This window comes from Struthio camelus, chromosome 3 (genome assembly GCF_040807025.1).
Source record: "Struthio camelus isolate bStrCam1 chromosome 3, bStrCam1.hap1, whole genome shotgun sequence".
NCBI classification, from domain to species: Eukaryota; Metazoa; Chordata; class Aves; order Struthioniformes; family Struthionidae; genus Struthio; species Struthio camelus.
The window spans coordinates 104818527-104833120 of NC_090944.1; the positions used below are offsets into that span (position 1 = coordinate 104818527).

Sequence of the window (14594 nt, forward strand, 5' to 3'; positions counted from 1 at the left end):
GCCTGCATACAAATTTACTTTCCCTTCTCGGAGGAAGAGGAAAGTAATACCCAGCTAAGACTGTAGCATGTACTCCATGCACAGCTAGTATGAGTAATACTCAACACCAGCCCCGCGGAAGCCAGGAGAAAAGTCTGTTCTAGCCAGGGGTGGGTCACTCTCACTGTCACCCCATGTGGCAGTTTCTGTCTGCTCTCTCACGCGGCACACTGCTACTAAGATCTGGTTGTCTCACTGAGATCTTCTTTGAGGAAACAGCTGCCTAAACCAGCAGGGCCATTTCTAGGTGCTAGAAATGTTTTCCTGCTTGCTTATCCTTTTGTGACTTCAAAACAAGCATCACATGGAATAAGGGCTTTAGGCAGCAGACAATTAGATGGTAACTAATGCTCGCACTATTCCCTTAAACAAAGTCGTGGGTGTTTTAATTGTGTGTTTAATGCCAATCAGTAACACGCACATTAACTGCCGGCTCCTTGCACCCCATGCAGAGGAGAAGCATGCCTACGGATCAGCACTCCCCCAGCTCCCAGAGCTGCAGGACTCCTGTCAAGACTCTGGCAAGACAAGGAGCGGCGTGCATCTCACCTCCACAAATACACACCGAGCCCGGCTGAGCCAAAGGAAACCCAGAAGTCTGCCTACCCTCTGGCGTACCGCTGATGTCTGTGGGGGGGCCCGTGTTGACAGTGCGCTTGGGGTTCTGAGTCAGGGCGTTCTGGCGGGTCCAGTCAAAGTTGTCCATCTTGTCTTGCGTGAAGCCACAGATCTTCTCATCCTCAAAGCGGCAGGTGTTATCTGCAGGGAAGGAAAAGGGGCTGGTCAGCTCCTGCTTTTCAGACCTGCTCCCCAAGACGGCCTTGTTGCTTGTGGAGGGCACACAAGAGGGACAAGGCAGAGACTGCACACAGCACTGCTACATCACCACTGCGGTTGTGTGTCAAACCAGGGACAGATGGGCAGCCCCTGACCTCAGGAAGATGCTGAAAGGGAATATATCCATCTAGCATGATTATGGAAAGATTTATGTGGGTAGATGGATGTGATAGTTTACCTAAACGAATGCTACTCGGACCAAACATCAAGACAGACTCTACTAGAAGGTCTAAGGGAGCAGGAGTCTAATGGAGCATTTACTCGACTAGGGGAGGGTAAAATGAGCAAGAGGAGTATTGAAGATAAATAGGCCATGAGAGTTTTTTAAGCCAGAACAACTTTATGATGGAATAATTTCCCCAGGAGAAGGAAAAAAAAAAAATCAGCAGATGACCCCCACTTTGGGCTGGCTATTAAACTAAGTTATGGCACACATGAAAAAATGAGCTGCACAGAAGAGGTCAAGTCAGAGCTACAAATGTGCTGTTTAGCTAAAGTATTTTTTTTATACTTTTTATATTTTATAAAATTTTATATTTTTAGTATTTTTTTATTTTTTTATAAGTATTATTTTATACCATCTAAAAGGCACATTTGCTGTTGCAGCTTATGCTGGTTCCCCAATCAAGATAAGTTAGGTTGGCAAAGAAATTTTACATAGGGTCGACCACATGTACAATAGGGCTTTTTCTGACCCTGACAATCAGACCCTGCAGCAATATTCTTAGATAGGTAAAAAGTCTTGCGCATAGACATGACCCAATACGGGCTCCCAGAGACCAGACCTGTCTGGACTTGACCAGACTCAAGATGGTTTGCTCCAGCACCTGAGCAAGAGGCCTCAGGCTCACTGTCCAAGCCTGGGTGACTCCAGCAGTATGTACAATGTATACCATGGTCAGAAACCTATGGGTTTGGCGTCAAGGATAGGATGGGCAAGAGAAGCTTTCAGCAAGGCCAGGGCAGGGCCAAGAGCTTGAGAAATGGTACACTGTGATGGTAGGACCTCCTGATGCACACCAAGAACTGCCATCTGGCACCAGAGGGAAGAGACCACCTATGAAATGAACAGCATCTTAACTCTGAGATGCTCTACCTTCATGCTGCTACTGAGTGGCTAAGGCCTTCCCTATCCCTTTCCAGTTGGGAAAGAAGACTACCATCTGCCACACTGCTGTCAAGAGCCTGCAGACCCTCTTGGTAGAGAACTGGGTGGTCTACACTGCTGCTCCCCTCCTTGCCCAGCTCTCCCCATCGTCCCACCAAAGCAGTGAGAAAGGAGGCAACCTCGCTGAGTGGCCTGGATATAGTCCTTCACTGCCACTGGTTGTGCATTTTGCAGCAAGCTTTGTCCATAGATCCGGGCAGCTTGTTTTTCTGTAAGCTCAGTGGGAAACAGCCACTTCTGTGAGCTGAGCACAGCCAGAGAGAGCTCGGCTAGGCTAGCCACTTAGCTGCTGATTAACCCTGGCTACATGCTTTCCATTCAATCCGCTCATTTCTAATTAGCATCCTAATCCAAACTAGCCACTGCTCTGTAGTGCTGAGCACAGGAGGAAAATGGCATCTTGGAGCTGAGGGAGAAGGCGGAAGTGGAGAGCGGACAGGGCAGATCCTGCAGGATCTGAGGCAGGGCAACCACAAGGGCTGTGGGCTCCTTTCCTCCCCAGCACAAGAAGACGGAGGGGGAAAAGAAGTGAGAAAGCAACTGTGAAGGGTCTTTCCCCAGCCCTCATGACTGAGATGAGGGAGTGCATGGCTGGCACTAGACACCCATTGTTCCCGAGAGGAGGAGCTGCAGGCCACAAGCTTTCTGATATTGTTGGGCTGGTCTAACACCCTAGGCTTGTCACCGCTGGAACAAAGACAAACATTTGTCTGGATCCAGGTTGCAGGAAGCTGGCTGCAGTTAGAAGAGTGTTTCCTCTGCTGCGCCACATTTGTAAGAAGTCCCACTCGCCCATGGCATGAGGCTGCTCAGCAAACAGGACTGGAGAACTCAGAAGACGAGAAGGAGAAGGCGCCAGTGCTCTTTGACACCACACGTGATTAGGCTTCGCATGCAACGCCATTTGCTGTGCAGGACTTTATTATGACAGTGCATTGCCTCTGCCTAGCTTGGGATCTCAAGGCATTTTGCAGTAACTAACGAACAAGCCTTTTTAGCATCTCTATGAGGTAGCACTTCCTCTTTATCTTCTGCATTGCATGCAGGAAAACATGCACAGAAGTAAGGAGAGACATGTTTAAGGTCACAGCAGGCAGTGTCGAAGCTGGAAAGAGAACCCAGGTGTTCTGACTCCTGGTCCTTTGGTCTAAAACAAACTACAGGAAAGAGGAAGCTCTGATTTTTCTCCAAGTAGTAAGTGGAGGTGGACCAGAATAACCAGGATATGTTCAGTACAGTTTGAGACGCAACCAGCCCATCACTTCTGGACGGTTATAAGCAAGGCTCACTGGGAGAAACCTGGCAGATCCAGCTGGAAATAAAACTTTTTAATGACCTGCTGTGTCTCAGACGCCACAGCAGCAATCCAACTGTTGACCTCTGCTGTGTGAAGCAAACCCTCTTTCAGACTCGCACCATCTGCCAAGGATCCTAGCTCAGCACTGGGGAGCAAAGGAACTTTCCTGTTTAAAAATTAAATAGCAGGTTTAAATATTGAACACAAAAGTTGTTCTCTGGATTGTTAGAGGCGAAGTGGAACTGGCAGGGGAGCTGGTTCCTCAAACGCTAGAGTTAGTTTGCCTTCACCAAACAGACTTTCCTGGCAGGCTTTGCTGTGGCAGCGGCTCAAAGTGCAGAGATGTTTGCTCCTGGTTACAGACACCTCCCTGCATTCCCATGGGAGAGACTCTCTGCCATGACTATTAGCATTTCTTGTTGCTTCGCCTCCTCGAGAAACATAATGGAGGTTTTCATTTCATGTCCTTAGGGGGAAGCCATCCCTGGCCCTGAAATTCTGGCTGCCAGATGAATGCATACAAAAAATAATAATCCAATTCTAGCTGGAGACTATGGGTGAAGAGCAGATGTAAGCGCATTGAATAAAACTGCCTTCATCATTTAGCTATGGTCTGATGGCTGAAACATTAGCTTGGAGCACAAGGGACCAAGCTCCAAACCTCAGCTCTGTTAGAGGCCTGCTCTGTGACCCATGGTCAGTCCCATTCTCTCTTGGGCTCGGTTTCCCCATCTATAGGATGAAGACAATGAAAACAGGATTGTGACCTCAAAGTGCTTTGGGCTTTAAGAAGAAGCATCTGATAGCATTTCCCATGGTAAGTTTCTAAACCGTTTATGACCAGTAAAGGAAGAAAGCTTCACAATACCATAGCTGGTGGAGTCATATTATCCCCATATTGCAAAGGGGAAATTAAAGTAGATACCTTAATTTCCCTGTCTACAATATGGGGATAATATGATGCAGAGAACATGATTTGCCATCATGATACAAGGAATTGGTGGCAGTCACCCGTTTTAACCTCTGCTTTACACACACTCACAAGGAATGGGCACAGGTTTGAGGAATCCAGCTCTAAACACCAAGTTCACATCTCTTTCCCACATAGTTATACGGGGTCAACAAGTTCACAGTCCTCTGGACTTTGAGGCACTTTCAGAGACAGGACATAGAAGCACTACACAGTGAACCATGAGCCAGGTTAACCTACAGCAACTAGCAGCTGGTGCTGATCAAGACCCACTGCATTTGCCCATGATCTCAAAATGTTTCAGCACTACACACAGCAAGATTGCAGAAATATGAGAAATAATGTTCCTATTCTGAAAGGGCAAGACATGCTAGCCAGGAAAACAACAGCAATTACATATGCCTCTTTGTGCCCTCATCACCAAGGTTGGATGAGGGCACCAGAACCAGGGAAACCAAACCACCCACTGCCAGTGAGCTGGAACAGCTTGTGGGGTGGCACTGCAGAGTTTGGATTAGAAAGTGAAGGCTATTTCCAAATGAAATTGCAGGAGAGAGGTAAGAGGGGCAGAATAGATTCCCCAGCACTGGAATTTATTTATGATACTGAAATGATCACAGTTGTTCTAGGAGATTTTTTTAAGATAAGTTACTTTCCTAGAACCAGACTGATTTTTAAGAGTTACTGTCAGTCTCACTGCTAACTTCTAAGTGTTTGAAATCTTCAATGCCTTTTGCTCCCTCCCTCTGCTTTCAGTTTGCTTTTGCTTTACCACCTGAGCACCGGGCTCTGTAACCATGCCACATGCATGCCTGCCTCCACGTCATTAACATCTTATTAGTCTAGGAGAGAAAATGCATGAAGAAATAATTGTATTAAGTGACTCTCTGAGTTTGTAAATTAATCACCATTGTGCATGCCCTTGGATCAGGCTGCCAGAGGCATTAATCATCTAATCTTTGCCTTTCACTCGAGAGCTCTCCATGCTTGCTCCCAGAATTTGGCTGGGCAGCCTAGCATGAGGATGCCTTTGTAATTCTGCCTCAACCCTTTCCCCTGGGGATGGGAGCAGCACAGGAGGCAGGGGAATAAGAGCAGGGATTTCCATGCTGCCGGGCTGAGAGGCTGCGAATTGAGCTGTGGCCCAGAGACAGAGCTGAGAGTCTTACAGCTCGTATTTCACTGGTCAGAGGGTCTGAAAGAAAGGGGCATCTCTCTAAAGCAGGTGTGGTGGCTGCAACTTTAAGTCAGTCAATCTCAAGGTGTGAATTCAGGGTCAAGACCCTGAGAACTAGCCCAGATATCCCAGCATCCAGTGCAGCCTGGATGACTCATATCAAGAAGCCCTAAGTGTTGGGTCTACTATACGAAAATACAAGTATGACTGAGTTCTCCCCTGCCATAGGCAAACTTCATGCAGTCATTCTGGTCACGCTCAAGCTGTCAAAGCAACCTCAGGTGAGCAGTCTGAAGGCTCTGTTTACAAAGACACCAAGGAGATCATCACAATTAGGACCTGAGTTGCCCTGGCACTGCCACAGTTTTATGTGGTGTTAAAGCAGGTGGCAAAAGGCCAGATTTTGTAACTTCGTCCTGTAAGCTGGGACGCTCCCCTTCTCCACCAAGTACCAAAGGACAGATTCTGCATTTGGTCCCTGGCAATATATTCAGTGTCTCCCAGCATGCCTTCTATGGAGAATATTTAAAGAGGAGCGGGAAACGGGGGAAAAGTAAGGAAAAGGGAATAAAGAATTAGAGCCAGAAAAACCCTCTGACTCCATAAGAGGCTCCTGCTCTCAGACAGAATATGGCACATCAAACTCCCCTCACAGCGTGAACCTACAACAGTGAGTGTCTTATGGCTGCCTTATTAAGATAATCTCGTACCGTGATTCCTGGCTGCTATTGCTGAACTCTGGCTTCTCCTTCCCACTGCTATCCTGCAACAATTTAGCACTTGCCTACACATACACAGGGTACTATCTCAAAGACTGAATGACATTTCAACTTCTTTTAATTTGACTCAGCAGCTGGAAACTGGGAGAAAGAACCAGCTATATGGAACCAGCCTGCTCTCTGTGGACCACCAGCAAGCTGTCTGCCCATTTCTCTCCAAGAGCTTTGCCTGGGCTCATGTCCAGCAACCGAAGTAAAGAGACTTTGTTTCATCCCCTGGAGATCATTCCACCACTACTTACAACATGCTAGCAATCCTCTTTTATGCTCTATGGGCACCATCATGTTCTTGTTAAAGACCATCATTCTCAGCTGTTGTGTATTCCGCTCTCAACATCAATGGGAACTCTGGGCGCTCAAAAAAGATGGCCTTGCATCTAAATGTCATGCTGCCTTGGCAGAAATTACTGGAAGATAAACGAGCAAGCAAAGAATGATGACACTGGGGGAAACAAGAGAGGAACTGGGCTGAGGGAGTTTGCAAGAGGAACTCGATCTGAGCTGGAAACTGCTCCATACCAGCCTGCAGAAACATCAAACAGTATTCTTCCTGGTAAGAACAGGATGGGGGTCATGCATTCCTAAAGAACAGATGTTTTGGGAATCATAAATTCCTTTCTGGGTGCAGACTGCTAATGTTAGGAGAAGGGTGAGTCCAAGGTCTCAGCCTGTCCACTCACAGAGATACCAGGTGTAAGTGGGAGACATTTCTCGGGTGTATTTTTCCTGGTGATAGCTCAAGGTACAACAAATGGCATTCTTTAATGGAAGCATTACTAGTGCATGTAATTTCATCCTCTTTTGGGGAAAAAGATTTGGCAAAGTCAGCTCTGTATTCCAGCATGTTAGCATGTCTCATCTGGCAGTTCTACCGGAGCACTTTACTAACATGCATTACATGCAAAAATAAAGGCAAAGGTCTTGCTGCTTACCTGTTGGGTTGGGATAGTTGATTGCTAGAAAAGGGAACAGAAAAACAACGAGTCAGAACAGCTACTACTCCTTCAAATCACAATCAAAACCTGAAAATAAAACAAACACATCAAGAAAGGTCACAGATGCACAAATCTCCTACCAGCATCCTTGCAAAACAGCAAAACAGCTGTGCACAAAGGCTCTGATGGAACAAGATGCTGACTCTGATCAAAAAGAGACAGATCTTAAGAAGAAAACTGCACATGACGGGTGAAGCCTGAACTGTACAGGGAAACCCTCCTAAACCCTCCTGGCATCCCAAGCAGGTTGTTTCTGGAATATTCATTGGGAGCTACTGCTTGGTATCTACGAGGGAAATAAAAGCACTTGGAGACACTGTGGAAGTCTGAAGCAACAGGTATCCTTAGGGACACTGGGACATAGGGTCACTCCACAGGACAAGAGGGTTGTGTGAAATTATGCAAACCTAGTGGGAGAGGTCCGTTTACTAAAATAAGGGTCCAAACGTCTGAGTGGAGTAAGGAAATCATAAGGTTGTGGAAATAGGGAGAGTCAAGAGCTGTTGGAATGCTGGGAAAGGAAGCACATTCAGCGTATTTCAATGGGACAATCTGGGATCCAGGGTATTAGACAGAGCTACAGGTATATGAGTGACTAGTTAGGTATATGAGTAACTAGGAAAGGAACTGTGGATTCAGCTCTAGAAAGAGTTGAACCCCCCTGAAATTCTCCTCCTTTTGTGGGCAGGTGGCTAATATGCAGTGCCCATTAGCTGTACTCTAACAAGCCAAGGTGTCATGGGAGACGTCAGCATCACCTGATTGGGGATTTAGGGTTATCTGTGCCTGGTACGAGTCAAGGCTGCCGAGTGAAGCATGAGTTGGAGATTGATCCTCGGAAGTCATTGTCTAGGGCTCTGCACTGACGACAACAGCCAAAATTTGGCCAAAGGTGATGGCACTACACCATCAAAATATTGGAGGACAGAGGGGTCCACCAAAGGGTCACAGGCGACAACCTCTGCGCACCCGTATGTCTAGGCCTGACCCATGACATGAGGCTCGGGCCTGCTCTCGTAGCCAGGACCGAGGAGGAGACACCTACGTTCCATGTACCGGATGATGCGGGCAGCCATATCTCCAGCCCCAAAGCTGGTGATGGGCGTCAAGCGAACTTCATAGCTCTGAGGAACTTTCAGGTTGGGCAAGATGTGCTCCAACAACAGGCCTTTCTCCATTTTCTGCACAGGAATGAAGGTTTGGATGGTGCTCCTCTGAGCCAGCTGCAAGGAAAAAGAACCCACGGCATTAAGGGACTCCTCAGACTGGGAACCTCAGAGGTCCTACTCACTGTCTAACACCCTGTTCCTCCCCTTCCTGTATAGCCAAGTTTATCAGTGAGAGCCTTATGCAGAATCGGCTTAAAAACTCCTTCTCTGGTACAGAACAGTGAATTGAGCTTTCACCGAAAGCTGAGCTTTCACCGAAGGAAAGCCTTCAGGTTCTTCTGACTGGGGCGAGAACCTAACATGTGGGACCTGGACCAACTCTATATCTGGACCAAAGGCTTCACGAGGGGAAGAATGAACCCAGTTCACCTCCATCAGTGCACCAAAGCCCTGTGCACACAGAGAACGGCATTTTGTCAAGATGCCACTGAATTCACCATCACTGCTGCAGAATTCATTTGCTTCATTTGTTACGCTAGGCCCTGTGGCATTTCTTTTGGTACCTCACTGCCTCACTGAGACCTGCCTACTGGCATGTTACCCTGCATTCTTCCATAAGATACACCCTTGACTCCCAGCTCACAACGCCTATATTTCTCTGCAGAGCAAAGCAAGGGTCTAGTTTGATTCAATGATTCTCTGGAGTTACCCACAGACTCTCTTTTCCTCTGATGCCCACAGCAACAGAAGCAAAACCATACTAACCAAACAACACTCAGTCTGCCAAGGCAGCAGGGAAGTTTCAAGAAACAATGGGAAAATATCACAGCTGAAAATCACCATCCATCACTGTTTAGCATCAACTCTGAATTTATGGAATTGGATAGGGAGGCAGGGAGAAAGGCTTACAGCAAATCTGCCTGTGTGCAAAGCCTGGTGCGAAAACATGCAGAGAGGGCATGGTGGGGTGAAGGCCATCAGCAAGACAGGGAAGTGGAGGGATGCAGGGCAAACATTTAGGAAAAACAAACACATACAATCCTTCCTCTGCCTGCCTCCAGCCCTAACATACATGACCCTAAGTTCAAACTGAGCAGTAGTGGCTGCCACTGGAGACTTTCCAATGACAGAGCTCTGTCCACTCCCAACGTGGCCAGAACCCACCCCTTCCCCTGCCTTCATCTGTCTGCAGGCTGGATGTTGTTTCCTAGCAAAGAGGCAGGGCAGGATGAGATCCTGCCACGTTACCGTGCCTGGGACAAGGACTAGCCCCTGGCTACGCTTGCCTGCATGGGGTTCTCACAGTGAACAAAAACTTTGCTTCTGCATTACACAGATTAGGGCTCAAGCGGCTTGAGGAACTGCTTTCTGTGCCCTCCTCCTTCCCAAGCAAAAGGAGTCAGAGGGCTGGGAACTGCTCCTGTGCCTTCCTCCAGCTTTGCGACTTCCTGCAAGACTCCTGGGAAGAATCCCAGAGGGCAGGACCACAGCAGTGTCTCCAGGAGCCAAGCATTAACTTGGCACCGAGTTGCTGTCAGGATCCATTCATAGCAACAACACCCCATCTGCACACACACACACACACAAGCTGGGTGCTGATCCAGCTGGCACCTCTACGGCTCAGCCTTTCCATCTGTCAGCCCGTCACACAAACGCTCTGCCAAGCAAGAGCACATCCGACTCCCAGTGGCAGCAACCTCACCTGTGCTCATTAGCACCAGACCAACAATAACCTGGGAAGAGAGGATGGGGTCACAAGCCAGAAATAGGGGGCTGCAGCAGTAGGGGTCCTGGAGTGGGGCTCTGTAGGAACTGGAGCCTGACTGGGGGGGCTGGCGACAGGTCCTCCCTGCAGGCTGCCTCAGTGCCCGGGTGCTGGGAAGAGAGACAGCAAATAGGAAGAGGTCAGGAGCCATTGTCCTCACCTAGCCATAACCTTTAGAAGAAAAACAAAATGAGGAATCAAAGAGAAGCCTGAAGGTGAGGTTCAGACAGTGCAAATTCCACCTCTGCTGTGAGTTATGTGGAATTTAGTTATCTAAGGCCTCTGGGAGCAATGTGAAATCTCTTACTCTCCCACATCATCTAACCCAGGACACACCTAGAAATCACCCTCCTGTCTGGAGTGCCAAGCTCTAGCGGCCCCAGTCAGGTCGCACATGGGTTTAACCAAATAAATACCTGGCTCTCACTTAAGCTCTGCTACGAATCAGAAATGAAGAAAGGCACCTATGCTCGCCACAGGTCTCCACTGCTCTGCTTCCTAGGAGATACCTGGTTCACCAGGTAATGGACACAGCACAGCTGGGGCTTGGGATTTTCCTCCTGTTGGAGCATGGGAGAAAAGTTTTGTGAGACCAGAGAGAGATAGAGAGAACAGACCAGAGTCCAGCTCTAGCCCTGCAAGGAAGCAAACTGCATCCACGGTCACTTGGGGAAGATGCATGAGGAGGAGCAAGAGCGGAATCTTACCTTCCACCCCTCCCTTAGGACTCCCTTTCTTCTCAGGCTGCTTTTCACAGTGAGTTCTTTCACGTGCAGAACAACATGTTTTCTGTAAAATCATGTGTCCCACATCCAAAGAAACTCCCTTTCAGAAAAATCCACTAGACCATCAATAAACATCTTAATTCCTGCTGAGATGGAGCTGCAAAACACTGCCATAGGCCTACAGTATGGAGAATGGCATTGAGTTGATTTTACAGGCCTCAGCGGAGACTGCTCCACAGCCTTGTTCATTTCACCTACGTGTCAGGAGCTCCCATCAGCTCCCACCATGCAGGTCATAGCTGTGCTCAAGGAGGCTGTCAGCAAAATCAGCCTACAGACACCAGCAGAAGCCTTGACCAGAATCCAGTTATGTGGATGCAGGTGGCACTGGCCTGTCTGCTGCCAGCGATGATTTTTCAAACCTCCAGCCACTGAAGATGATGCCTTCTTTTCCTAAGATAGCTGGTAGGTCTTTCTCTTCCGCAAAATACTTTGGGAGGAATTCTTTTTTCAGCCTGTCTGTATTCAAGCTGCAATCGGCAGACCCTGCGGCTACCAGTGAGACCGCCCTCCGCACATCCCTATCACAGCCTGTACAGTCCTCACATCCTGAGAGAACTGATCCAGGATGTTCTTGGAAGGACTGACCCTTTTGGGGGAAGAGCAGCACAGGCCCAACCTCACCAAATCACAGAATCATTGAAGTTGGCAGGGATCTCCGGAGATCATCTGGTCCAACTCCCTGCTCAAGGTGGGTGAACTAAGGCACCAGAATGGACCTGACCATGTCCAGTTAGGTTTTGAATATCTCCAAGGATGGAGACTCCACAGCCTCTCTGGGCAACCTGTTCCAGTGCCTAGTCACCCTCACAGTAAGGAAGTCTTTCCTCACGTTCAGAACTTCCTGTGTTTCAGTTTGTGCTCATTGCCTCTCGTCCTGTCACCAGGCACCACTAAGAAAAGTGGGATATCATCCTCATGGCGCTTCACTGGACTCGCTCCAGTATGTCCATGTCTCTCTTGTACTAGGGAGCCCAGACTTGGACGCAGCACTCCAGGTGTGGTCTCACCAGGGCTGAGTAGAGGGGAAGGATCACCTCCCTTGACCTGCTGGCAATGCAGCCCAGGATACTGTTGGCCTCTCTCATGAGCTAGCTGCAGCCACCAGGAAAAAGGGCCGGGGTGCTGCCGGCACAGTTTAAAAGGTGTGAAATTAGTGCAAGGGAGAAAAGGGGAAAGCTTCAGCCAGTTGCTTGCTCCATGCATGTGGACCAGGTGCCTGCTTGCAGTGACCAGTTCAGGCCCAGCAGACAGCAACATTATGGCTAAGGTCTAGCTCTGTCTCCCCAAACATCCTTTGCCTCCCTGATTGCTAGCAGCAAGTCTGTGCAGAGCTGCACACATCAATCCAGCAGGAACCCCTTTTTTAATCCTCTGCTTCAGTCCTGCTGCTGACTTCATTCTCCTGCTCTGTGTGCACTCTTCTCCCATGCCACCCTGATGTCTTCTTCCCTTCACCCCTCTGCAGCCCCCTTCCTCCTCCTGATCATGCTGCCCCAGTGCTCCAGCTTAATATTGCTACGGCATAGTTAATAAAGCAGAGGCACGCGTGGAGGCTGGTGAAACGCTGGCCATCTTATTCGAGATGGTGAAGCCTCAGTGGAGGATCTCATGCAGCACCCAGGAACGCATTCATTCATCACCAGGCTCAGGAGGCTGCCAGTGGGGCCAGAGCAAGAGCACAACGCAGCGCACAGCCTCATCTCTGCCTTCACCTCCTTCCTTTTAAAATAACAAGAGGGAGGGAATGGAAAGAGGAAAAACAAACAAAAAACCCCACACTGTTCCTATCAGCTGGCTCCAAACATCACGCAGGATGCAGAGGTGGGAACATACTGGCAGAATGGATTTGCCAGAAAAGCCCTTACAAAGGGCAAAATCAGCCCCACGTGGGATGCATGTATTCACACCCTCAGTATGCCATCTGCCCATTTCCTACTTGTAAGCAGCATGGAGTATTAAGAGCTAGATGAGAGCATGCACACAAGCTCAAGTATTTACAACAGCCTTCACGCCTCCAAGACCCGCAGACTAGGTCTTCTGACTCTTCATCATTACATCACATTGGTAGATCTTGTCCACCCAGCCTCCCTGTCTTACCATCTCCGCTGGTTCTTGAGCCATTGAGAGTGCTTCTCCCAGTGTGGCCAGCGGAGCAGGCTCGTGGTTCAGGAACACACCGAGAGCCTCAGAGAGAAAACCAGGGTGCCAGACTACTTCTGTCCCTCTGCTGCCTTCCTGCCTGGGACACCACCACAGCAGAGAGGTCCAAGGTGTGACACCACCATGGCTAGGTTTTCTGTTTTCACATGTTGTCAAAGGTTTCACACCCAGGGGAGGAAAGAAGAACGCTGCTTTCAGATCGAACGATATTTAAGCCAGGTTTATATCAGCTAACTGATACAACAAAGCCAAAGTATATTAACAACACTTCTGTCAGTGGTTAATGTCACAACGCCACTCAACAAACCATGACATGGATTCACAAGACCACAACAACCTGCATGTGGTGGGACCTGGTGTGGCCTGTGCAGCCATGGAGGTGATCTCACAGCCAGCTGCACATTAACCAGCTGCATGCTTGTGTGAGGGATAAAGTGAAATCAGAGAGAAAACCTGTTTCAGCACTGAGCCCCAGGGATTTGTTACAAACAACAGCTAGAAAAACATATATTAAAATTGGGCGTAACCCCCAAAAAGCTGATCAGAGCAACGGAACCGCTCCATGGGCATCCTGCTTCCCAGCGTTGTTACTCCTCACTGCCACTTTCTCTCCTTATTTGCCCCATTTCAACAACTTCTCAGCTCACAACATGAGCACTAGCTCTGCTTTCCAATATCTTCTCTCTGAATCTTTTTTACACTCACTCATTCTCTCTCTTTTTTTTTTTTTAACCTCATTCAGATTCCCCTGGCTACTCCTTCGTACAGCACAAATGAAAAAGGTGGGTGGCTGCAGGCACACAGATGCCGTGATCATCAGCTAACCACATATGCAGGGCACTGGGAAAACTCCCCTCTCCAATCACACAGGCCTCTGCACAGCAGAAGAAAAGAGAGGAGATAGACACATAAAGGCAGGCTGGTGTGACACAGCAGTCTCACACGCAGACGCCCTCCCTCCAACAGCCTCTTCCTCGCTCCCTGTACAGCTCCAGAGGGGAAAATACTAGACAAATGCTGTCTCCAGCACGTATGGAGGTGGGGGTGTTAGGCTGAGTTTCCCCTCCACACACCTCTCCTTGCAGATTTGTCTCAGGCAGCCTTTGTACTTGCTCTGCTGCAGCGATTCGGCTGTTCAGAAGTTGTTAGCAGTAGTGAGTGGGGCTTTGAACCCCTCGCCTCGGACAGCAGACATGCACGGGGACAGGAGCTGTGAGGCACAGGCCCCTCAAAAAGATTTGAAAGGAGAACCGGGCAATAACAGAGAGAAAACATTCTCCAACAACCTGTGCAGCTGGTGGGATGCATTTTTCAAGCAACCAGCAATTAGGGAGCTCTTCAAAACTCAGAGCTCTGGCAGCAGTAGGTGTGAGAGTGTCTGTCTCATATGCCCAGCAGCACATACAGTCTCAGCCTAGTGGCCCAGTGTCTCATCAGGCATAGACACACCCTGGTTCAGCATGCTCCAGGGCTGGGAGAGGGTGACAGCAGTAGAAGGGCACTTTTCTTT

The 14594-nt window shown here is 48.7% G+C and overlaps 1 protein-coding gene across 4 annotated transcripts in view; it reads right to left on the reverse strand.

The window, feature by feature from the left end:
• MDGA1 (MAM domain containing glycosylphosphatidylinositol anchor 1) overlaps positions 1-14594 on the reverse strand; it is a 150528-nt gene that overhangs the window by 22303 nt on the left and 113631 nt on the right. For 3 of the 4 annotated variants that reach the window (XM_068939538.1, XM_068939541.1, XM_068939540.1), the window contains exons 11-13: positions 8308-8485; positions 7200-7223; positions 646-798 (exon numbers count right to left, since the gene is read on the reverse strand). In XM_068939538.1, the coding sequence (XP_068795639.1) occupies positions 646-798; positions 7200-7223; positions 8308-8485 (355 nt within the window). The remainder of the gene's footprint in view (positions 1-645; positions 799-7199; positions 7224-8307; positions 8486-14594) is intronic. The other variant, XM_068939539.1, reaches the window with a different exon arrangement.